The 25,213-nt window shown below is 41.8% G+C and overlaps 1 protein-coding gene and 2 long non-coding RNA genes across 3 annotated transcripts in view; 1 reads left to right on the top strand and 2 right to left on the bottom strand.

The window, feature by feature from the left end:
* Window positions 1–860: 860 nt before the first annotated feature.
* Window positions 861–2,534, bottom strand: LOC117677149 (uncharacterized). The gene is made up of 3 exons (XR_004594667.1): window positions 2,472–2,534; window positions 2,211–2,359; window positions 861–915 (listed from the first exon to the last, which is right to left on the bottom strand). It is a non-coding gene; the product is annotated as an uncharacterized LOC117677149 (long non-coding RNA).
* A 13,599-nt stretch (window positions 2,535–16,133) lies between these two features.
* Window positions 16,134–19,354, bottom strand: CCN1 (cellular communication network factor 1). The gene is made up of 5 exons (XM_034437129.3): window positions 18,784–19,354; window positions 18,217–18,433; window positions 17,509–17,856; window positions 17,160–17,362; window positions 16,134–17,048 (listed from the first exon to the last, which is right to left on the bottom strand). The coding sequence occupies exons 1-5, from the start codon at window positions 18,847–18,849 to the stop codon at window positions 16,749–16,751; spliced, it is 1,134 nt and encodes a 377-aa protein (XP_034293020.1). The 5' UTR covers window positions 18,850–19,354; the 3' UTR covers window positions 16,134–16,748.
* A 2,202-nt stretch (window positions 19,355–21,556) lies between these two features.
* LOC148114642 (uncharacterized) overlaps window positions 21,557–25,213 on the top strand; it is an 81,775-nt gene continuing 78,118 nt past the window's right edge. Inside the window, exon 1 of the long non-coding RNA XR_015733141.1 lies at window positions 21,557–21,660. This is a non-coding gene — a long non-coding RNA (uncharacterized LOC148114642). The remainder of the gene's footprint in view (window positions 21,661–25,213) is intronic.

Raw genomic sequence — 25,213 nt, 5'->3', positions numbered from 1 at the left:
AGTTCAAGCTGTTTTTTGCTTACAAACACCGCATTCTTCCTTTTATGTTCCAAGCTATTTCCAGGAAAATAGATTTTAATATTTTTAAAGAATTTTTTTTAAAAAACACTCATTTTTATTTATATGGTTGCTATGGAATTTGGTTGAACTGCATGCAGATGCAGGTTGTGTTAATAAGGGGGGGGGAGAGAGAGAGAGAGAGAGAGAGAAACTGTGTATTCCAGCAAACAAAGATTAGTCTGTGTTTGTATTAGAATGTTGCTATGGAAGAGCGTATGGTTTTATTTCATGAAGATTTGCAATGAAGTGGAAGAAAATCAGCCTACAAGAGAAACAGATAAGAAATGACAATAAATGCCGCAGTATGTCAATGTACAAATTGATTGCTTGGTCACAGATGATAAAGCAAAGAAATTATCATTTGGATTAGGTAGGTGTTTTTTTCTGCTGAATTGTATGATTGGCTAACTAGCCTTTTAATTCTGCCTTGCCCCATTACATTAGAAATGGCTTCTTTTGTAATAGTTTGGTTGTTGAGGTCAGCAGTTCCCATATTAACCATTTGAGCTGAAGATCCTGGTTGTATTCGGTACAACATGCTTTTTCTTGCCATTTAAATGAAAAGTTAACATAATCCTTACTACTAAATTATTCCTTCCCTCCCAACACAATGCTCTCCTGTAAAAGCACACAAGAGCGCAGATACTCCTGCCTAATGGTTAATACTATAACAGGCCATTGAAGTCGCCACTTTCTATTAATAGACAAAGAAAGAGTGTCCTATTGTCTATATAATGCTAAGTCAGATGTTTGTGTTGAACTATGAGACATTGGCATCCTTCCAAGTCTGCTTTCTTCTGAATGGTAATTGAACCACAGACATTTCCATTCTTCAAGTTATCTTTACAGCAGGCCCTATTGAGAAACACACACACACACTTGCTTAATGTACTTTCTGATTAAAACAACATAAGCTAATTTATGGATGTATATACTAATTTATGAATGCTTAGACTAAGATGCAGATCATTTTTATTAATTCCCTCATATCCATTAACAGCAAATTTCTGGGAATTATCAGAATTCCCTTCATACTTTACTCTTTCTATGATAAGATTCAGTATATTTCTTAGTCAATAAGCATATTTTCCAAATGATGCTGGAAGAATGCAGTCATAACTATGAGGTTTCGCTGTTCAGGCAATATGTATTGTTTTAGGAAAAAGGAAAGCATTGTCTCAGTGTATAAAAAGCACTGTTTGCATTAATAGTCTGCGCATAATCCCCTCACTAAAATGGAGGCTATATATACCTATGTATAGTTCCTCTATATTCTTTAATGCTCATTTGAGCACATACATCACAGTGTTGTGTAAAGATATAAAATTAACTATGTATAGTTTGCTTCCATAAGGTCTGGAGGATCAAAGAGCCATTCAGACAGTTTGTTATGCAAGTGATGTAAAATTATTACTAGAATACTTATATTAAGTTGTAGCAGCTATAGGGCTAATAGAAAAAGCAAGAGACACTCGTAGCAATCTTTTTAAATCACAGAGAGATGATGCTCTTTGGTCCTAGCACACACACATGTAGAATTTGGGAACTTATAGAAAACAGGATTGTTGACAATATGGCTATCCCTAACCAGAAGATAAGTAATGTGTCTCAGAGCTACCTCTTCTACCATTCAGTTTGCCCTCTGATACCCTATCTTGGTATATTTTTCTGGGGTGGTAGCCATATTTCTATAGTATTCAACTGTACCTAACTGCCATTTTTATTCTTCCTAATCCACTGAGATATTAGGAAAAAATTATATGGATGAGCTCAGGATTTTTTCTGTCCGTCAGCAGAATAAGTCTCCAAAAGCCTAACAGAACTTTACCAGTTTGATATGAGAAAAAGTGATCTACACCCCAACACCAAAATTACCTGAGTTCTGAGGGCAGCTAAAAAAAACACACCTGTAAAAGCCCTATATCCCTATAACGTAGTTAATTGGCCACTATGGAATATTCCTGACCTGACTTGACCTGAATATTGTAACCTAAGCTATCCCACATCCTACATTTCTGGTCCCATAAACCAGACCAGTATATAAACAATCCTGTGCTTTCCAGTGTATAAATACAGACAAAAACACATGGATACAACATGAGGGATGTGTGTATATTGTATGTATATTCTTATTCTGCCCAAACTCTCACCTGAATTTAGCTCCTTGGCTAGAGTTCTATCATTCCAGAATGCTAGCCATTAGCCTTCTTTTTCTTCCAAAATGCAAAGAGCTGCAAAACCCTGATTCACCAGTTTGTTAAGTTTCCCAGCACTGGCTAGTCTTCAATTCTCTTCTATCCTGCTGAACAGATTCCAAAGAACAATGCTCAATGCATGCAGTTCCATTATAGGCATGATTACCTATAACTTCACATGTCTTTTTTTTTTTTTACAAGAATAAGCAGACTGACTTCTTTGGAAGCTTCGGCACAAACATGAACATTTCACATATTTCTTTTCTTCCATCCTTCTTTCCCTCCATGATTGGCTTATTTCATGCGGCATGCGGCTAAGAAGAGTTTGAGGGGTTTTTTAAGTGGGTTTTTTAGTGAGTTTTTAACAAAAATTTTAAGGGGTTTGGGGGGGACTAGGGTGGGTTCTGGGGGAAATCCACCGGGTTCAAGACCAGCCTTAGCGAAGGGCTGCGACATTAGGGACGTAGAACCGGAGGTCGGGGAGGGGGTTGGAGTTCGATTTGAAGAGGGCTGTTCCATCAGCATAGTGAGTGGGAGGGGCAGATATGGCGGAAGCTGGGGACCATATCATGTGCGGGGAATGCGCACTCGCTATCTTAGAGCGATTGCGCACTCCGGTCCCCAATGCTTTTCTTGTTCCCCAGGTTGTTCAGATTCTCAGGGCCAGAGCCTCCGGCTGATGTTGTGCAACGCCAGGTCCGTTGTTAATAAAGCCCCCCTCATCCACGATCTTATTCAAGAGGGGGAGGCGGACCTGGCGGGCATTACGGAGACCTGGTTGGGCCAGGAGGGGGGAGTCCCCCTCGTGGATATATGCCCACCAGGCTTCCGTGCATTTCATCAGCCGAGGGCTCAGGGCAGGGGCGGGGGGGTGGCGGTTATTATAAAGGAAGGTCTGGATCCAAGGGAGACCACTGTTCCACAGATAGCCGGATGTGAGTCCCTCTTTGTGAAGTGGGGTCGTGGAGTACAGATGGGCCTGTTGGTCACGTACCTGGCTCCCTGCCACGTGGCAACGGCCCTGCCCGAGCTCCTTAACGTTATAGCCGAGGTGGCGGTGGGCACCCCCAGACTTGTCATCATGGGGGATTTCAACCTGCCATCTATCGGTGAAACGTCTGAGGTGGCTCGAGAGTTCATGGCTTCCATGACGGCCATGGACCTTACTCAGTTAATTCATGACCCCACTCACACAGGAGGACACACTCTGGACTTAGTTTTTGTCTCTGGTCAGTGGTTGAGTGGCCTTGATATAGGGGATATAGCCATCGAACCCTTGTCATGGTCTGACCACTCGCTCCTTCGACTGGACTTTCTAACCGCTGCACCCTGTCGCAGGGAGGCGGGACCGACCAGGTGGTTCCGCCCCAGGCGCCTGATGGACCCTGATAGGTTCCAGATGGAGCTTGGGCCATTTCCTGAGATTCTGGCTCATGACTCGGCCAAGGACCTGGTGACCGCCTGGGATAGTGCGGCTGCCGGGGCCTTGGACCGAGTCGTGCCTTTGCGGCCTCTGACCCGGCACCGAACTCACCTAGCTCCTTGGTTTTCCGAGGAGCTTAGGGAGATGAAGCGCCGGAAAAGACGCCTGGAGAGTAGTTGGAGGACCAGCCGCTCCGAACCTGACCGAACACTGGTGAGGTCTCATATTAAGACCTACCTAGTGGCGATAAAAGCGGCGAAAACTAACTATTTTGCCGCTCTTATCGCGTCATCAGATAATCGCCCGGCCGCCCTGTTTAGGGTGACCCGCTCCCTCCTCCATCTGGAGGTGCGGGATGACCCCTTGCAGGGTCGAGCTGAGGATTTTGTGCAGTATCTGTATGACAAAATCGCTCAGATTCGGGAAGGGCTGGCCTCTGACTGGGTATGTCCAGACGGGATGACTGAGGCAGGTCTTGAGAGTGTTATCTGGGGGGAGTTTGATCCTGTGGCTCCCGAGGACATGGACAGGGTCCTGGGACGGCTGAACGCGACCACATGTTTATTGGACCCGTGTCCCTCCTGGTTGGTACTGGCTTCCCGGGAGGTGACACGAGGCTGGCTCCAGAAGATTGTTAACGCTTCTTTGAGTGAGGGGGTCCTGCCGGCTGCTTTGAAAGAAGCGGTGGTGAGGCCCCTCCTCAAGAAGCCTTCTCTGGATCCGGCTGTTTTGGCTAACTATCGTCCAGTCTCCAACCTTCGCTTCATTGCGAAGGTTGTTGAGAGTGTGGTGGCGCAACAGCTTCCCCGGTACCTGGATGAAGCTGTCTATCTAGACCCGCTCCAGTCCGGCTTCCGGCCTGGGCACAGCACGGAAACGGCATTGGTCGCATTGGTGGATGATCTCTGGAGGGCCCGGGATAGGGGTTGCTCCTCTATCCTGGTCCTGTTAGACCTCTCAGCGGCTTTTGATACCATCGACCATGGTATCATGTTGCACCGGTTGGCGGGGTTGGGGGTGGGAGGCACCGTTTTGCGGTGGTTCTCCTCCTACCTCTCTGACCGGTCGCAATCTGTGTTGACAGGGGGGCAGCGGTCGACCCCGAGGCACCTTGCTTGTGGGGTGCCACAAGGGTCGGTCCTCTCGCCCCTTCTGTTCAACATTTATGTAAAGCCGCTGGGTGAGATCATCCGTGGCTTCGGGGTGGAGTTCCATCAGTACGCTGATGACACCCAGCTGTACATCTCCACCCCAGGCCACCCCAATGATGCCCTTAAAGTGATGTCCCAGTGCCTGGAGGCCGTGCGGGCCTGGATGGGGAGAAACAGGCTCCAACTCAACCCCTCCAAGACCGAGTGGCTATGGCTTCCGGTGTCCCGATATAGCCAGCTGACGCCATCGCTGGCTATTGGGGGCGAATCACTCGCCCCCACGGAGAGGGCTCGTAACTTGGGCGTCCTCCTGGACGCACGGCTGTCGTTAGAAGATCACTTGGCGGCCGTGGCCAGGGGGGCTTTTTATCAGGTCCGCCTGATACGCCAGTTGCGCCCCTTTCTAGATCGGGACTCCCTACGCACAGTCACTCAGGCACTCGTCACTTCCCGCCTGGACTACTGCAACGCTCTCTACATGGGGCTCCCCCTGGGGTGCACCCGGAGGCTCCAGCTGGTCCAGAACGCGGCCGCGCGGGGGATTTTGGGGGCGACGAGGCGCTCCCACGTGACACCTCTCCTGCGCGAGCTGCACTGGCTCCCGGTGGTCTTCCGGGTGCGCTTCAAGGTGTTGGTGACCACCTTTAAAGCGCTCCATGGCTTAGGGCCGGGGTACTTACGAGACCGCCTTCTGCCACAAATAGCCTCCCACCGGCCAGTACGCTCCCACAGAGTGGGCCTCCTCAGGGTGCCGTCCGCCAGACAATGTCGGCTGGCGACCCCCAGGGGGAGAGCCTTCTCTGTGGCGGCGCCCACCCTCTGGAACAACCTCCCCCCAGAGCTACGTACAATAACAGACCTCCGGATTTTTCGTCGGGCCCTAAAAACCCATTTATTTCAACTAGCTGGGCTGGCTTGAGTCAAATTTTAAACGGATTTTAAATTGGAATGTTTTAATTACGGCCAAAATTATTTAATTATTTTAAACAGATTTTAGATTTTTATGTTTTGTATGTATGTCTTGTTTTTACTTTGGCTGTTCACCGCCCTGAGTCCTACATTGGAGAAGGGCGGTATAGAAATTTAAACAAATAAATAAATAAATAAATAAATTTCAGCAGCCGGGGTACACTTCAATCTGTAATTTCTACAATGCAGAACAGAAGAAATCACTAACATCTCTGATTATTTTTTTTTTGTAAGCCAAACCATTTTATCAGTAGCTGAGAGTCAGGATACTAGGTTCCAACAAACACATTCCCTTTCCAAAACAATTGTCACTCCCTATCCGCGCATAAAAACAACCATGGAGCTTCACCGTTTTGTGCTGGAAAGCATCAGCATCTTTGTTAGAATAATTTGGAAGCGCCACAGCTACTCTCCTCATTATCATCTAATTGTTAATTCATTCTTAATTTGGTTTAGATTCCAATGATTGATTTGTATGATCTTCGTTTTCAGCAAAGGCTGAGCCCTGTTCCCACAGTTAACTGGGTCAGTGGGGGGTGGAGGTGAGGATGTGTTATGGAAACATCAACGGAGTAGGGAAAGGATGCAGAATATGGCTTCTGGAATTCTTTCCAATCCCTTTTCCAGCAGTGACCAAAATAGAAGTCTATATTTTCTTCTCTGCTGACAAGCAGAGGGTAGGCTTAGAATGAAGCAGTTAGGAGCATTTCAAGGGATGTTTCTTCTGGATTTTTCTTCTGGAGTTCCTGGACAGATCTGGCTCATCAAATTCAAATGTTCTTTTGCTGATTTCTCCTGCCACACCACATTTTGTCCTATCCTGTTCAATTTGTGGAGAGTCATCCCGCTCACGATCAGAAAAACAGGGTCTATTTACATAATTCTTTCCCAAATTTTGTTGGGTTGGAAACAGTGGTGGGTTCCACCCGGTTCGGCCAAGCCGGTAGCACTGACGATATGACGTCACTGAACCGGTTCTCTTTGTTCAGGAGCTGGGCCCTCCTGCCCCCCTCCCGCGTTATTCTTACCTTTTATTTGGCCCCGCCCCCAATCTATTCACTGCCTCCCAAGTCCCAGCTGATCGGCTAGAAGGAAAAAAAAACTGTTTAAACTCTTGCTGTGGGGCTTCAAAGGGCCTCCCTACAGCTGATCAGTGTTAAAAGGCAGTGTGGTGGTAGACCAGTGTGCTCCAAAAACAAATGGTAGACTGGTGCCTCCAAAAACAAATGGGTAGACTGGTGCCTCCAAAAACAAATGGGTAGACTGGTGCCTCCAAAAACAAACGGGTAGACCAGAACGCTCCAAGAACAAATGGGTAGACCGGTACAGCTCTGCAAGCAGTTAAATGCCTGGTAGATCAGTACCTCTGCTAAACCCTAAAGAATTGTCACATGACCATCAAACCACACCCACAAAATAAGCCATGCCCACAGAACCAATAGTAAAAAAATTTAGAACCCACCCCAGTTGGAAAGAATAAAAAGCGGTCCATTGGTCCACCAGACTAATTGATCTTTTATAGATATCATTGCCAAAGTATAGACACACTTTGACTCTAACAAGTAATCCTGCCATGCCTGTTCATTACTTGCTTAGCCAATCAGAAAAGAGGTACATATTGATGTAATGAAAGCTTGCCAGTATTGTCTTGGCACAAAGGCTCATGGGATACTGCCTCTTCTTGAAGAAAGTAAGTTGATATCCTATTCCTAAAGTGAGTCCAGTCAGGGTAATTCTGTGATACCAGAACTACCAATTAGGAATTTAACTGATGAATAAGTAAATTGTGAGAATGGGACTAATATCAAACAAAACACATAGAGAGTGGGGAGACCTGGTATTGAAATACAAATGATTTTTCAAAACCTGTTTATATTTGATTATTGAAAAGATATTTATAATTTTAACTACTTTTACAGAATAATAATAATAATTTAATAACAACAACAATACTTTAATTGGCTACAATAATTGGTATATAGTTACTTTTTTCTTTTTTTAAAATATTTTTTTCTTTTTACTATATAAAGAAAGAGCAACAATTTCAATGTCTATATAAACTGTGTTGTTCTGGTTACAGTTAATTTGAGCAATAGTCATCATCATAATGTCCATTAGTAGTGATCATATAATAACAGTATTTTCTCCACATAATATTAATACTTAATTGTTAATACTAAATCATATTGATAATAAACATATAATAAACCCTCATGGTAAAATTAATCATTCGCTTATAATTTTAAATGTTCTAATTTCTGTTTCTGATATTTAATCATAGATAAAACGAATTCCATGTTTCAAAATATCCTGTATCTTCCTTCTCTTTGATTTCAAGTGTTAATCTTTCCATTTCTGCACATTCTGCAGTATTTTTTTTACTATCTTCTCATCTGTGGGGATCTCCACACTTTTCCAATGTTGTGCAAATACAATTCTGGCCACTGTGAACACATGTACTATTAAATACATAATATTGCAGAAGAAATAAATCTGCCTTAGAAGAGTGAAGAATGAAAGAGGATAAAAAAAGTAACCTTTGTTGTTGTTGCTCTTAGTTGCAAAGTTGTGTCCAACCCATTGTGACCCCATGGACAACTTTCCTCCTTCCTGTCCTCTACCATCCCCCAGAGACCATTTAAGCTCATGCCGACTGCTTCAGTGACTCCATCCAGCCACCTCATTCTCTGCCGTCCCCTTCTTCTTTTGCCCTCAATTGTTCCCAGCTTTAGGCTCTTCTCCAGTGAGTCCTTCCTTCTCATTAGGTGGCCAAAGTATTTGAGTTTCATCTTCAGGATCTGGCCTTCTAAATAGCACAGGGTTGATCTCTAGGACTGACTGGTTTGATTGCCTTGCAGTCCAAGGGACTTGCAGGAGTCTTCTCCAGCACCATAGTTCAAAGAAAAGTAACCTTACATCATGACTATTATGATTCAGACATCATGATTCATCAGGATTATAGTATTGAAGATAGTTAGCACCACCCCATCTCGTAGGAGAATGTAATATTTTAGGAAATATTAAAAAGGATAAGCACAGGATTGTGATACAATTTTACACAAATCATTACACTTGTTAAGCAGTCTGAACAATTCAACACTATCTAATGTCTTGTTTCCTTGAAAGCATGTCCAAAGATGTAGTGTATTGCAGAGGTTTAATAAGGTTTAATAAATTAAGAGATTTACTCTGTTCTGGCCCAAATGTTGGAATCAGCACAAGTGACGTGTATGAATATGATTGTGGATAAAACAAGTGAGTAAGTGAAGGCTTGGGTGTTCTGGTATTGTGTGTTTTTTCCTGTTTAGCCTCTACAATGACAACATAAAATTCTTCATGTAATTTGTAATGTTGGGAGGAAAGAACGGAGGGAGGAGGGAAATCCTTGCTATTCAGTGACATCACATAAACACCCAGTAGTAAATCACTGTGTTGCTTCAACGGACATGATCTAGCACATTGCCTTAATGAGAAGGCTTCTCTACTCTTTTACTCTGTTGCAGAACAAGGGTGGCCCCTTGTGGCTCCCAGCCAACTCAATATTGAATAGAAGCCCACAAGGAAACTCTTATTTCTCATTTGTCCTTAGAGCTGAAATCCAAACCCACTCTTACTCCCAGGATTTCCCTTCAATCAGCCCCACATACAGGAACTAAATAGGTCTTGCCCAACGTTAAAAGTATACATCAAAAATCTCATAATTGAAATTGCTTTCCTTCCAAATACTCTTGGGAATTGCAGCTGGGTGATGATAGTGATCATTTTATTACCTTAATCCCTCATAGAACTACAATTCCCAGTTAGGAAGTAATCATTAAAATATTTCCAAAATAAATATGGGTCTAGAGCAGTGGGGAAAGAATTGAAGTCAAGATGATCAGAAGTGAGAAAACTGTAAGGAGATAATGTATTTGAGTGTTGAGACAAGAAGAATGGCACCTGAATAATGGGAGAAAACTGCATATTTCCCAGGAATGTTGCCATTCTAACCTCAGTGATTCCCCCCTCCCTCCTTTAAGTTCATAACTGAGAAAATGTCTGTGAATCTGCTTTTGATTTTAGGATGGAAAGAGCAAATTATGCTTGCTAAAATTCCAAGAGAGGTTGATCTATATGGGGTCTACATAGAAACAGAACATCTGACGTAAAAAGAATTCTTTCCAAGCTAAAGTTAGCATGCTAGGTGACCGGGCACAATCCAATTGGATGATAAAGATACTCTTTGGTGCACCACAGTTGAAGAGGTCCTGGGTTATTTCTGAAAACTCTAAACCAGAGGTGGGGAACGATGGGCTCTTTATGACTTGTGGACTTCAATTCCCATAATACCCGAGCTAGCCATGCTGGCTCGGGAATTATGGAGTTGAAGTCCACAAGTCATAAAAGGGCCATTGTTCCCCACCCCTGCTCTAAATGATGACCTGTGCTGCCCTTGTCTAAATGCCATAGAGTAGGAATACCATATGCTTTGTGTCTTTCTGGTCTGCATCTTCTACCTCTTACATTCACTTTAGTGTAGACAAAAGTTCTTCAACCCCTATGGCCTAAGGCTTGCATGATAGCTGAGTCTAAAGTGGATCTACATAGCTAAGAGTAGGAAGGAAAATCTCCTTTCCTCCATTCCACCATCGATTTGTCAATGTTAGAATTGTGTTTTTATTTTTCTGGAGGCCTTTGTTCCTTGAAGGGCCAGTAGCAGTGGTGAAATTCAGCTGGAACTATCAGGCTCGCACAAACTGGTAGCGCCGGCGGCGGGAGACTCCAGCCACCCACCGAGACGTCATTACATCCTGTTTTTGACTCTCTGTGTATGTGCAGAAGAGGCGCGCAGGAGCGTAGCGAGCGAGCGCGTATGCTCACCATTCCCGAACCGGTAGCAAAGGGAAGTGCATTTCACTGCTGGCCAGTAGCCATAGCATCAATGAAGAGGCAAGAGGACTTGATGGTTATTAGCCTTTCAGGAACAGCAGTTTCATGAAAAGTCATGCTGCTTCCAATATTTTCCCAGTAATATTTCCTCTCAGTATAGAAGCCAAGATTATATATCTTTGAATTCTGCACAAATACGATTGCTTGGCATTGCATCAATGATGTTTTTCAAGGAATAAGAAATGGCTGAAATGTCAGAGAGTCAGCTAAGTGTGGAAATAATTGTAGATACACATGACAGACTTCATCACATGCCATGTTACCTATTCCAATATAGAGGAACATTTTCCAAGTATAAACATTTTCATCATAGAGTTGCTAATAAAACAATGAACAAAAGTGTCCACAAAATAATTTTTGACTAGGCCAGCAAGAAAGCCTTTCAAGACTTTACAATCTTGGAAAATCTGGCTCTAGTATTAAACTTTCAAGAAGAGTTTTTTTAAAAAAATGGTCATATTTCTATCTTGTTTCTTTGCCATGCTTCAGTGTGTCAATTGTCACAATGCTTGTGTAAAACAGATTGAGTTCATAATATGTGGGGGTTTTAGACGTTATGGACGTTTTGGATTTCTGTACTAATCTCTATTTTATGCTAGATCTTTGGTAAATTGGTTTTGTGTCTGCTGTTATTCATCATAGGTAGAATCATTTAGTAAATGTTCACAGTTATAACTACTGAAAAAAATGGCGGATGACCGTTGCAGCATCATACACCATAGTCAAGTGATCAATATTTGGATGCTTGGCAACTGGCATGTATTCATGATGGTTGCAGTGTCCAGGGGTCATGTGATCACCTTTTGCAACCTTCTGACAAGCAAAGTCAATGGGGAAGCCAGATCCACTTAACACTCATGTTACTAACTTAACACCTGCAGTGATTCACTTAACAACTGTGGCAAGAAAGATTGTAAAATGAGGCAAAACTCACTTAACAGCTGTCTTTCTTAGCAACAGAAATGTTGGGCTCTGTTGTCATAAATTGAGGACTACCTGTATAATCCCACATAAGGATTGTACAGCTACACTTAAGTGTGTACTATTGTATGCCAGATCAATTAAAAATATCAGAACAGAACTCTGCAAAATGCCAACACTTACAATGAAATTCTGTGATCTTGAACAGATCATTATTTTGATAAAATTAATGTTGTTAAATGTAGTTCATTTTTAAAGATGCTCATACTACCAAGCCTATATTTTATTGTTATATTCTTTACAGGTTTATTTTGAGAATATTTTACTATCGGTTGTTCCTGCTAGAATGAAAACCTGGAAAATGCATATTTTAACTGTATTGAGATTTGCAACTTACCTTTTTGCCTGTGGGAGGCACTGAGAGCATTGAAATTACTAAGACTTCGGCTTTGTCTAAAAGGATGTCAAGAGCAGTATAATAATTTTTCTGACAGAGTGGTTACAAAAGCCCAGCAAGGTTAAACAATCACATTCCAAACCGACTGAATCTCTGTGCTGAAAAATCCCGGCTTATCTATAAGCACGCTGCCTTTTTTAATATATTGCTTTTAGAACAATCCCTATAGTGAAATATGAAAATCACCCATACATAGTTTTCCAAAGACAATCTCATAAAATGGGGGAATCCACAGTCCAGCAGAGGATCAGTGAATACTTTAGGTTTAGCCTCTTGCACTTTGGGTTTTAATAACATTGCAGATAGCTAATCTAGGAAACGCCTCTGCTGAAAACCTTTGGGAGCCATTTGCAGTCTAAATATTGGACCGTAGACCAACGGCTGATCTGGATAAGCAGAAGATTATTATAGCCTTTAAAGTGTGCAGGACTCCAAATCCAGCTCCTGTATATGATAATTTATTCTTGGTTACTGATACATTGACTCTCAGTAACATTCAGCTCTAGAACAGGAAGGCAAAGTTCATTGTTGCCAGGTATGGCTGAAAGAGAAGTGTTTTAATTTAATCTGAAATATGAATTAGATTAAGTGCGGAACAGAAATTCACAGTGACATTCTGTGAATTAACAAACTACAAAAATAGAGCCAACGAATGCATCCATGTTGTCATAAAAAACCAATTTACAAATAGATCAACATGCAGAGAATATATTTTCATTCTCTGGATTAAATGGAAACCCAGCATTTTAAGCTCCAGTGAATTTCATACTTTGTTAACAAAATGTTGCATAGACAGTTTCAAATGCAGTTAAGACTCAGGGCCAGATTATCTTAAATTCCAGAAATTACCAAATAACCTTGATCACTGAATTAAATGTTGTTATGGAAGTGAGACAAACAGTTGAATTTATGGGTTGGTTGGCTTATATTTCATATTTCTGAACTGCCCATCTCCCTCAAAGAATTTGTAGTTTGATTATGAAGTATTATATCTATATGTTAACATACCAGGAATGCATATTTCTAAAAAGAAAATCATTGTAAATATTATATGCAGTATTACAAATGCTAAATTGATATCTTATAACAATAACATTCTTTATCAGTAGCAACGTCATGTCCTATATATATAGTAACTGATATGATGCTATGCTATGCAGAATGTTAGGTTAGATACAGTGGTGGGTTTCACATTATGTTTGTCAACAAATGTGGTAACATTTGTCACAATGTTACTACAGGTTCGCTGCGCACGGGCATGGTCAGTTTGTGCATGCGTGCCCTCAGTTCATGCACACACCTGCCTTCCACGCATGCACCCACCCTCAAAAACGTACCTAAATAGAATGGCATAGAACTGGGGCAGGTGGGCGGGCCCACCGGCGATTTCTGCTACCGGTTTGAAGCAGCTGAATACCATCTCTGGATAGGTTTAAATAGCTTTTTTTTTATAATTTTTTTAAGACAAACAAACATTTAATACATTAGTCATACCTTCCCTGTGACATCTCGGTGTTATCTTCCAAAATTCTTCTTCTTCTTCCATAAGTTTCTTCTATCTTGATCTTCATCCAAACCATTATAACAACTCATTGCTAAAACAATATTCTAGTCATCGAGTTTTTATACATAAGTATAAAATTAATCATTTATATCGCTTTCCCAACCAATGATAAAAATAATTCCATATCTTGAAATATTCTAACTCTTCCCTATCCTTAATCATCAAAGTTAGTCTATTCATTTCTGCACAATCTGAAATTTTTATTATTACTTCTTCTTCCAAAGGTATTGGATACCACCTTTGGTTGAATAGGTTTAAAGAGCAATTGAGCCAAGCAGAGCCTGAAGAAAGAGGGTTGAACAATGTCCATTGTTATTAAGTCCAGGTTTCTTTATCACACTGGAATAGTTTTTTAAAAAGTGTATGCTGCACAATTTGATGGAAATGTATTATATTTTTTTTAAGTTGGAAGGAATTACTTGCTTTCCAGTAAGAATTGTGGGAGGTGCATTAATTATTTTTTTTAAAAAGGCATGCTTTCAGTGAGTATTTTCGATTTGTGGGATCCTTGAACAAGATGTTGTCAGTGAGCCCACTCCCTGAATGTAAATACATCCTCCTAATTCCTGCTATTCCTCCTTTCATAGCTTGTATCCTTGTCTAGAATGAGTAATCCACTGCCCTGGAGAAAGGACAGGGCAAGCAATTATTATATTTGCTCCTATTTGCTCTTTTTGAGAGGAGGCAGTGAATAGGCAGCATCAACATGAAATTAGAAGTTAGAAAAAGCTGACCAATACTTTCTATATTTCAAATGCCCAATGAAGCCCTCTGCAACTTTTCACATGTGTGTATTTTGTTGCTTTTTGGCTTAGTGATATGACTACCCCGTCATTTAGTAAACCAGGTTTAGCATAATTTTTCACTCCGTTTATACTCTGGCTACCAACAGAGGCCAGTCAAACACCTCAAAAAGCCATAAAGTAGATGTCAAGCAATGTTCTTGATTGCCTTAACATCTAATTATTCAAAGCTACACTGCCAGTAATCAGGGAGGATTCCCCTTAACTAACACAATTGTTAACCATAATAGATTTGTTCCCATGGATTTTGAGCCATTTAAGTTTACCACTTTTAAGGCCTTATACTCCCACCTTTCCTCTCTGGGTTAACAATGGAATAATAGGTATTTGGTGGGTCCATATCTTAAACATGGCTGCTATCCCACAAGGGCCTTGGGAATCAACTTTTATCTGTGTAACAATATTAATGGATAGAACCTGAGGACAATATTGTAGGGTGAAGTTCCATTCTGCATGCAACTCAGTTAGCCATGTTAGATATTCTGTATTCCATTCCAGTCTCATGTGGTTTCTTCTATTGAGCTACCAGCAATCTACCATCACCATACCTGATCTGCACTGGGTTATTGGAAGAGAGGTACCTCCCAGAATTTCTTTCTAAGTATTAAACTGTTTATATTTTCACTGATTTATTTCCAACCTCCCTCAAGCTGACTGGTGCCAATGCTCTCTGCATTACTGGCCACACAGGGCTTTTTGCAAAAGAAAACACTTGATAATACATCTATATCAGAATTAGAGTAAATGAGGCAACTAACTAATGTGTTCCAGTTTAGACAGGGTAGTTTCTAGATTGTGTGTGGCTTAATCACCAGGCCGTTAAACCCCATTAGATAATGTAGAAGAATTCCAAATCCATCAGTCCTAATCCTTGCAACTGGAGGTTAAATATTAATGAGATTTGCTGCTCAATTATTATGGAAATTAATGAGAAAAGAACATTGCATGGCATAAATGGGACAAAAATGTCTAAAAGTAATATTTCCTTCTGTGCCCATCTCTTATTTGCCTGATCAAAGGTTTATATTTTTGCAGGTAAAGGGGAAATCAAAGGCAAAAGGAGAGGTTAGCTCTTAGCCTGCAGCAAAAAGTGAGATGAATTCCTGGCATTCTTTTCTTTAATAACGTGTTTACTTTTAGTAAGACCAGTAATTGCTTCACCCTCATTTAAATTTGAATTTAGTGAAACCACCTCCTGCAGACTGTAGAAAAGCACACAAAGAGCCCATTCACTTGCAGGAAGTAACCGTAGAAATCATACAAAGCACTGTCCTGCTTAGCTGCTGCTGTCTACTTCACTGAATCATGAGTAGAACATGTTTTAAATTAAAGGGTCTCTACCAAAAAGCAGTGGTTGATCATCTTGGTTGTTAAGAAGGCACATCCTTGATTAGAGATCAAGAACTGATCTGGGAAACAGAGTGCTTAAAGATTACAGGTAAAGAGAGTTTCTTATTATGAAATATTCCTAACTCTTCCACTTCATTCCTGAAAGAATAATTAGCTCCAGGACTCTGGTAAGATGGCAGAACTTTTATATTTATCGTGGGCATGTTTATTTGAAAGCAAGACTCATTTATATGTTAAAAGCGCTACACAGTAGATGGAGTTACGATCCTGCTTACCCCCCTTCCCATCAGTTTGAATCATATTGACTGAAATTAGGTAAATATTTCTTTATTAAATGATTAATTCTATAAATAAACTTTAATTCATTGAATATAAAATTAAATTATGTACAACTTATTCCAGTATTAAGGTTTTTTTTCTCCCTCCAAAAACAAAGCTACATTTTGATAAATAAAATATTCAGCTTTAAAAACATCCAATTTCTGTTTGCTAATATGAAATATGTAGCTGATGCTTATAGCTGCCATAGATGGGCACTCCAAAAATGCCCACCTTGGAAAGGAGTGTTAACTTCCAACATGACTTTCAAACAACAAAAATATGATGCTATGCTGAACAGTAGAAACTGAAGGTTTTCACTGCCCAAACAGACAAAACTTTGCATAAACAGATAGAAACAGAAATCAGTAATCACAAGTGCTCCAAAATTGAAGCAGTAAATTTGCTCCAGTACTATGAAGCTTTAAGTATGCTCAAACTTTTGTAAGAGTAACCAGTCACACAGTCCTTCCTTGTTGTTCTATGTTGCCCTTCACTGGGTAAAGGCATCACTTCAATAAGAGTTCATTTTTTTCCACACTGGTACTTCAAAAATAAAGTCAGATATTAATTACAATCCTCCTTCTCAAGCCTGTACACATCACCACTTAGTCCTTAAATTTGTGGATGTCATTGAATAGCTGGTAATTGGGATACGCCTCATTTCCATGGGGACAATTGTAGCTGCATCTGCAAGACTGGATCATCATGACATTCTTGGTGAAGGTCTCTCCATCATCACAGTGGAACTGGACCTTGATAGTCCTGGTTTGTTGAGGAGTGCAGCATCGGCCATCCACACATGAGCCACAGTACTTCGGGCGGTACTTTTTTACACTTGAGCATCCTGCATAAGTGAACTTGACTGGAATTTGAGATTTTTTGGTCTTGGTGCATTTCTTTCCCTTCTGGAAGAAAAGAGATTGTGTGGTTAGCCAAAACTCTTGACTAAAAGACACCCACCACACCCACTTAGAAATGACACAAGAACAGGGTAAAGCTAAGGAAGACCCATTTACCTTCAAGGAGTCGTAACTAGGCTGGCCACATGGCCTCACTTCACATATCCTGGTCTCTTTAACTAGCCTACATCCAGGATTATCATTGGTGACTCGCGTAGAGACTCCAGTTCCACAGGTCTTTGAACACTGAGACCATGAAGTTGTTTGGACTATGCATTTTGGATTCTCAAATGAATGGCTGCGAATGTCGGTTTCAAAGACTAAGACAGAAGGAAGAAAAAAATGTAAGTTTCTCATACTTAGGACTTAGCATGCATAGCAAAAGCCTGTAGATATCAATAGATAACCCCACCACCATCACCACTTGGTAGCAGAGGAAAATGTGTAGCCAATATTTATAACTCACCTGGTAAGATTCTCAGCTTTCTTTTTATCATGGATATTAATTCATTGTTTCTGGTCAATTCTCCTTCAGAAGCATCCACATCAAAACCTTTGCCAAAAAATCCTTCCAGCTGTTCCAGGTTATCTTTGGAGTCATCACAGACCCATTCCTCACAACACTGACCAGGGACTTTTACTAGTCTTGGGTTAGGACAGCCCAAATTTGGAAGGGAGAGTTCTTGCGAGCAGAGCGGGATGCAGCCAACAGCTCCATCAATGCATGTACACTGGTGTTTGCAATTGGGCTGAAAACTTTCTCCATTCTGATAAATTTTGGAGTTGTATTCACAGGGTCTTCCTTCTGACTGTGCTGTAAAGGTTTTAAAAAAAGAGAAACCGTAAGTCGGGCTTCAAGTCTCCTCTAGCAGAGTGGTTTCCCCCCCCACCTCCTGCTCTATTAAATCCAGTTTATGGGTAAAGAGCCCTACAATCCCCCAGAGCTCTAGGCTAGAACAATAAGTTAGTCAGGAATCACTTTTCCTTATGTGCTGTTACTGCAGTCCAGACATAGTGAATTGCATTCCAGACTGCTGAAGTAATATGCCCTTCTGCCAATCTACCAACAACAAAGCATAACCATACATGGACTGAAAATTGCTAAACTTTACAATGAGAATGTATGTATCTGCATGAATGAGATATTAAAAGAGCCAAGCTGCCAGCTTCTTACCTCTGCAGATCCCTTTCAGAGCTGTGGAACTGGCGCCAAAGTTGCATTCCAGTCCTTTGGTGTGATCACAAGGCTGCGTCTTGCTACAGTCCTCATTGAGCTGTTTAGCGCAGACTTTACAGCATTTACAACCATCCAAAACCAGACCCACTCCTGGAGCGCATCTGGGGACCTCCAGAGGACATTCACAAGTGTCTGGGCAGGAAGAAGAAATCACCTGCGGAGGAGAAACAAATGAACCGTAGCTATGAGATACAATCACTACTGTAAACAAGATAGTTAAAGCCATCAGTTTTCCTGCCCCTAAATAAGCAAAACATTCAGGAAGTTCACTCAGTTACAGCCATTCAAGCATTTTCTTCATCTGGAAGTTATTGAATAGGTTTACTTTGGAGTTATTTCTTAAACCCGAATAGGAATGCGAGTCCCCTGTTCTAACACACATTCACACATGCTGTGTTTTTTTTTCCCCCTTGCATGCAACTTTATTTAAAAGAGAGAGGGGCACATTTCTCACCGAAAATAAAAAAAACCCTGCACCAATTTGAAATCAAAATCCACACCTACCCTATTTACTAATTGAAAGACGGCAAAAGCCAGGATCAAACAGCTGGTTCTTCTCTGCGAGTTCATCTTCAATCGTTTCCAGACGCTGCGGATATACGGTCCTTTTTTCTTAGCTCAAACCGAAGGAAGGAGGCGGAGAGGGGGAAAACAAGGGAGAGAGGGAAGAAACCCGAGCAAAACAACAGGACTTGGAGGTTTGTTCTGAAGACGGGTCGAGTCCTGGAGGAATGCTAAACGCCTTGGCGACCGGCTCTAGCTCCTTTTCTCGAGAAAGCGAGAGAGAGAGAGAGAGAGAAGGCACCGGGTCTCTTTTCGGCTGTTGGGTTTTGTGTTGTTTTTTTGTTTTTTCCTTCCCCTTTTGCTCTTCCGCCTGACGTTTCTCAGAGAGCCCTTTGCCTGTCTGAGCAGAGGCGGAGTGGGAGCTGCCTTATATACCGTAACGCTGCCGCCGCGTGCTGCAGCCCCGCTGACGTCGAGCCAGAATTCTAAAGCATCAGGAATTCTAAAGCATCTCAGGAATGTTTCCTTGGCGCGGTTTGCATCCAAGCTCCTCCCTGTCTAAGGGCTTTATGCTTTGGGGAGGTGGAGGGCGGGAGGGAGAGCTTACAGCAAGGGCTTTCTTTCCTTTCCCCCCCCCCTCCCCTCAACCTATTAAACCATCATTCACAACACCGCTTTGGTTTTTGGGTTTTTTTTTTCTCCCCCTCGCGTTGTATTTCCTCCACTTGTGGCCTGGGAAGCCGGTGTCTTTTAGCCGATTGTCCCGTGGACGGGTTGGCTAAATTAGCTTCAACGCCAGGGAAGCTTGGAGGGAAGAAGGGCCGGCGGGGTGTATGTGTGGGGGGTGGGGGGGTGGAACGGGGAACGGGAGATGGGAAGGGTACGGGGGTAGAACAGCCATGCAATTTTTTTCGACGTTTGGGTGTGATCCAGGGCTGGAACGAAAGGGTGTATCCCCCCCAAAAAACCCTGGTGGCGTGGTTTAAGGTTTATGAATGGGGTTGTGAGGAGAAACTACGCTGGTCGTCCCCGTTTTCTTAAGCATTTGGAGGGAAATATTTGTTTCTCTGCCTTTACATTTGGGGGTTGTAGTTACAATCCGGCCCTTCTGCTCCTGAAAGATTTGTTCCCGCTATTCCAGGTCATCGCAAGGAACACGAGTTAGCAAGCAAACGTTCTGATGTGCTTTTAACAAATCTGAGTGTCTTCCATTATTTATTAGATTTTTTAACCTGCCTTTGTTACTTTATCAGTAAGTGGAGGCAGTGAACAAACTTAATGCTTCCTCCTACCTCCTCTTGTTCCCTGCAACAACCACATGAAGTGGGTTGGGTTGAAAGAGAATGCCTGGCCCAAAGTCACTCAATCGGTTTTCATAAGGTGGAACTAGAACTCATGGTCTTTCTAAGTCTAGAACTTTCTAAACCAGCATCCTCACGCTACACCAGCCTTTTTGATTGGGATGTTATAAGGCGTCCTGCCTTGAGCAGGAGGGTGGACTAGAAGACCTCTGAAGTCCCTTCCAGTTCTATGATTCTAGGTTCTAAACTGGCTTTCATTTTTGCATTCATACTTGGATGAAAATGTTTTGAATTAGCTTTCCACTTTCATTGTGGAAATAAAGGTTTTAAAAAGACACTTAATTCTTGATGTGTTTGCAGGTTGGGATACAGGCTGAAGGTGGGGAGGAATAAGAGGTTTCAATAAAAGCAAATGTGAAAGCTTCAAAGCTGTGCAAATAGAACAGTTGAACTCGCAGTGACCTTTATTCCAACCCTAAGTAAATATAATAAACACTTAAATTGCATGTTCCAATTTACACATTAGTTATCACAGCAATGGCTTTAAAATTATAAATTGTTTAACTATATCTACTTTGGAAAAAAAAGCTTGATATTGTATCTTTGGAGTTTTAACATTTGCATTATCTTCAAAATGCATGAGACTCCAAAGCTCCACTATTTAAAATTCTTCAGAATCCTACATTTTGTTGAGGGCCTGAAACAGTTTTTTTAGGCCTGTCAGTAATGTAAAGCAACAATAGATCTTCAGACTATTTCTCCTCTTAATACTTAATATTTAGTTATAATTAATGCTCTTTGTTAACAATTCTTATCTTGTTTGAAGCTGGGGGAGCCGGTTGTTCCTAGCTTTTGTTATTACCATTTGACTTCATGGCTGTAAGTATTTCCAGATGGTGATTCAGACACTAGACGTAACAATATTTCCATATTTGGTAGAGCAGTAGCCTGCATTTTGCACATTTTTCTACTCTGTTATCCAACCACAAAGCATTCCTGACAGCTTCAGATACTGTTAAATATAGACTTCACTTTTGTTCCCAGGGCAGGAAATTCTTTGGAATTCCTGATGGGGTGTATTTCCACCTTCCACCCACCCCCTTCTTCAGCGGTCTGCCTATTATGGTTTAGGAGGAACAGCATTGGAAATAATAATAGTGGTTTGCTGAGGGGGGGGGGCTTGCTCCTTTTATGTGAAACACAGGAATCTCATTTGAGTTTGTAGCTAATTTATTTTCAATAGAGGTATTATGTTTATTTTCAACAATTAAAACAGACAAGAGCAATATGCAGAAAGCCTGCCACTTTGAAAAAAAAAAGCAAGTGATTAACAGGAGGGGGAACAGGGAGGTGATGTGAGGGGGAAGCAATGGGATCGACCTGGCTGCCTTGTTGGTGTCTTACATGTGCTACTCAGTCACAGGGGGGTGGCCATGGAGGGGAGGGAAACTCACCCCTTGCCAGCCCTACTGCTGCTTTGGAAGAGGAAAACCCAAGCCGCCTGCTCTTGCCAGAGTTTAAGGAGGTTGTAGTGCATGGAAGGAGACCTGCCACCGGGATGTGAACATGTTTTGGGGTAAGTTGCTCCAGAGTCTTAATTTGAAGAGGTATAGAGAGATATACAGAACTGTATGCATCTGTTAGATAGTGTGAGAAAGGGAAGGAAGGAAGGAAGGAAGGAAGGAAGGAAGGAAGGAAGGAAGGAAGGAAGGAAGGAAGGAAGGAAGGAAGGAAGGGGCAGTTTTCTTGAATTTTAGAAATGATCAGATTTTCTTTTTTTCTCTCTCTCTTTGGGGAAAGGGGTTGGGTGCGTCTGCAGCCAGGGAGGTAGGAGCAGTATAATAGAGCCAGTGTCTTGTATAGGTGGAGGCTGGAAGCCCCAGACTGACTCGAATCCAGTGATGTTTCCACAAACAGACTAGGTTTGGTCTCAGACATAAAGCATATTTTCAACCTGGTTCTAGGCATCTCTCTGTCCAGCTTTCCCTCCCACCTCCCGCACACACGTCTCCTTCCCTCTGCCAAAGAACAGACGTGAGGCTGATGGATAAGGGTCCATCTTCGGGAGGAAATTCTCCACTCTCCATCTATTTCTGCCCTGATGAAGGCAACATGAGGAAACCATCTGGTCCTCGAGGTTGCCAAAAAAAAGGGGGGGGAGAGCGGGGATAAAATAACTGTTTGGGTTGCTTTCCCCCCCCTTTTTTTTCACAACTCCTCTTGTTCCAGAACGAATACCCTCCCCAAGGGAAAACGCTGTTTCAGCTCCCCCAGATATTGGCTGGGGAAGGGGCTGCTTGGAGCAGGAGCTCGCTGCAAAGCCGCCCCTTCAGCTGCCCGGGTTGTGCGGTTGCTGCCGGCTGTGTGGGGAAGAGAGGGAGAAGAGCGAGTCTGCTTCGCTTCCCTCCTCTCCCGCCTGGCTCCCAGGACCCAAGACTGAGAAGCGGGGAGTGGGATGCGGAGCGGAGGGCAAAGCGCCGGCCAAAGTGATTTCCGGCTTCGACTGAAGGAATTTCCAACCCCCGCCATATTTGGTGAAAGCTTAGAGGACCTCGTCATCGGCACTTCTACTAAGACGATGGCGTAGAGGGATGGAGCTCCGCCAGAAATGCTCAGAAGGACCTTGGATTGCATACCGAAGCTGCATGTCACTTGAGAATCTCTAAGAACATGTTTTATCTCTCCCTGGAGGGTTAGGAATATTGCTTCCTCTCCTGACGGAAAAAGAGTGCTCCTAGGCAGCCATTTCCTGCCTTTGAATGGCACCAATGAGTCCTTGTCTAGGTTGTTCAGGCTTCATTTGTGAATCCCAAGCCAAGGAGTGGGAAATAAATGAAGTCTTGGGAGAGAAACGAGATGGATATTTTGGCAGCACCAATTGGTTTGTTTGTTGAACTTACATCCCATCTTTCCTTCAGGAGCTCAAAGCAATTTGCACAGCACGCTTTCTCTCTCCCCCTCTCTCCTCCATTTTCCTCAACATTCCTCACAACATTGGTGCCAAGTTGGTGTAAAAGAAAGCAACTGGGGAAAAAAAAAACACTTAGCAAGCTTCCATGGCTCTGGGTGGACTTCATCTGGCTTCAGGTCCTCTTTATGAAGCAGTGAGGCCCACAAAATGTGCCTTCCTTGTCATCCACCTGTTTGATGGAACATCCGCTTCTTGTAGATTCAGATTGCCGTCCTTATGAAAGACTGTGAAGACCTAGCTTTTCCTCCAAGTATTTGGGCCAAGCTATTAATGGATCCCAGCAAGATAGTGTGGGATGTCGTTTTTGTTGTAGTACCTTGATTTTTTTAAAAAAAAACACACCATATTTTGGTATGATGCTTTTATTTTCTTTGCTCATTGGCCAGAGTTCCAATGGTAGATGGAGAACCATTTATATTTGTTGAATAAAGGTGGACATCTCAGTGCCAGTCCAACAACTTCTGAAGAATGTTGTGTTTTACTATAGTCATTTCTGCCTTGCTTGACCAAGTAATCAGAGGAATTTGACTGGAAACATCACTGTAGAATCACTAGTCAAGCACTAAGAAATCTGAGAAGGGCACTTAAATTATTCTTGAAATAATGTGAAAACTTGACTTATTCTCCAGCTCTATAAAAGTACTTAAGAGGTAGCTCCAAACCTTAGGAACAAACATCTGTCAGAAGCAATTCCTACATAAAATAGGGATGCATTTAACACCCTTGACATTTTTACATTAACTCATTAAATATCTGTCTTGATCCAGTTCAACCATCACCTGGATGGTACATGCTCTTTTCTTGTATGCAGAAAATGCTGGCATCCTCTCGGTAACATTAAGGGAATGAAAATGCCATACATGCAAGATTGATATTTAGATGTAAATTATTAGAAGCAAAGTAATTCTTTTCCATAAAGGAAACCTGTTAAATGGCAATGTCTGTAGAGATTCTCAGTCACCAAGGTCATAGTTGTTTTAAGAGGCAACTGAACTTTCTGTTTTTTCTTTGAAGATGCTTGGCTTCTCATCCAAGAAGCTTCTCCAGCTCATTACATATAATTGCCATTTAACAACTGTTAAATGGCAATTATAGTGTAATCTAATGAAACCAGTTAACTTTAGGTACCTAGGGGCATTTTTCAAGTGTCCACAAAGGGGGAAAGTTTGATGCTATCTCATCGGTTCCAGCTTCTGTATGGGCCAATTGGGCTCTTCAGGGCCAAGCTATAACTTTTCTAAAGGCATTCTACATTCAGATCCATCAATCTGTTCTTTTTTTTTCTTCTCTCTCATTCTTACCAAGCATTTTTCATAGTTCATCCACTCATATAATACATTCAAAACATGATTTTTGTTACCTAAACATTGTTACAAAGGAGCAGTCAGCCTTTATCTTTCTCAGGACTGATTGGTTCTTTTTGTAATCCATATAATCCTAATACTTATCTTCAAATCCATAATCCAGAAGTGCACTTTCTTATACTGATTCTCAACGGCCAGTTTTTACATCTATACATCATGATTAGGAAACCATTGCTTTAACTATTCTAATATCTATTGTCATAGACACTGCCTTAACATTTAATATTTTATGTAAGCTTGATATTGCCTCCTATATTGTTCGTTGTTGTCTATGCTTGATCCCAAAGAAATTAATATAAATACCACTTACACTTCTTTACCATCAATTTTCAATATCAAACATGCTGGTTTATATTATTTTTGTCTTGTTAAATTTGTAATATTTTCAGATTCTAGTTTTCAAATTCTAGTTTTAGTTTCTTGATGAGTTTTTTAAAATCTTCTTTACTTTTAATTAATAGAGTGAAATAATATAATCTATAGTAACCTTCAAACTCTGGTTTTGAAGACTCCTGAGAATACTGTGCACAGCCAAGAAAAATAACCAATGGATTATCTCACTCAAGGCAAAAATGACCTTGCTCAAATTACTATATCCTACTTGGGACACTTTATGTGAAGACCTAGTTCTCTGAAGAAAGCTGTAATAGTGGGAAAGGCAGAAGGAAAAAGAAGTAGCATGATGGTGGCCATGGTTGCACATTGGAAGACCTAAAAAAACAAGTTAGGGACAAATCCTGGTGAAAATCTATCTATGCAGTTATTAAGAGTTAATGCTAACTTAGGAAAATCTC

This window comes from Pantherophis guttatus, chromosome 3 (assembly GCF_059756535.1).
Source record: "Pantherophis guttatus breed Tessera chromosome 3, ASM5975653v1, whole genome shotgun sequence".
Classification (NCBI taxonomy): domain Eukaryota; kingdom Metazoa; phylum Chordata; class Lepidosauria; order Squamata; family Colubridae; genus Pantherophis; species Pantherophis guttatus.
Note: the sequence above shows the minus strand (reverse complement) of the source record. Positions and strands in the feature narration are given on the sequence as shown.

What these genes read in the sequence shown, in the direction of transcription:
- CCN1 (XM_034437129.3), bottom strand. Translation starts at nt 18,849, where the DNA reads ATGAACTCGCAGAGAAGAACCAGCTGTTTGATCCTGGCTTTTGCCGTC. An exon ending in TCTTTCAATTAGTAAATAGG is followed by an intron (nt 18,434 to 18,783) that starts GTAGGTGTGGAT and finishes TCTCCTCCGCAG; the next exon opens with GTGATTTCTTCTTCCTGCCC. An exon ending in AAAGCTGAGAATCTTACCAG is followed by an intron (nt 17,363 to 17,508) that starts GTGAGTTATAAA and finishes CTTCTGTCTTAG; the next exon opens with TCTTTGAAACCGACATTCGC.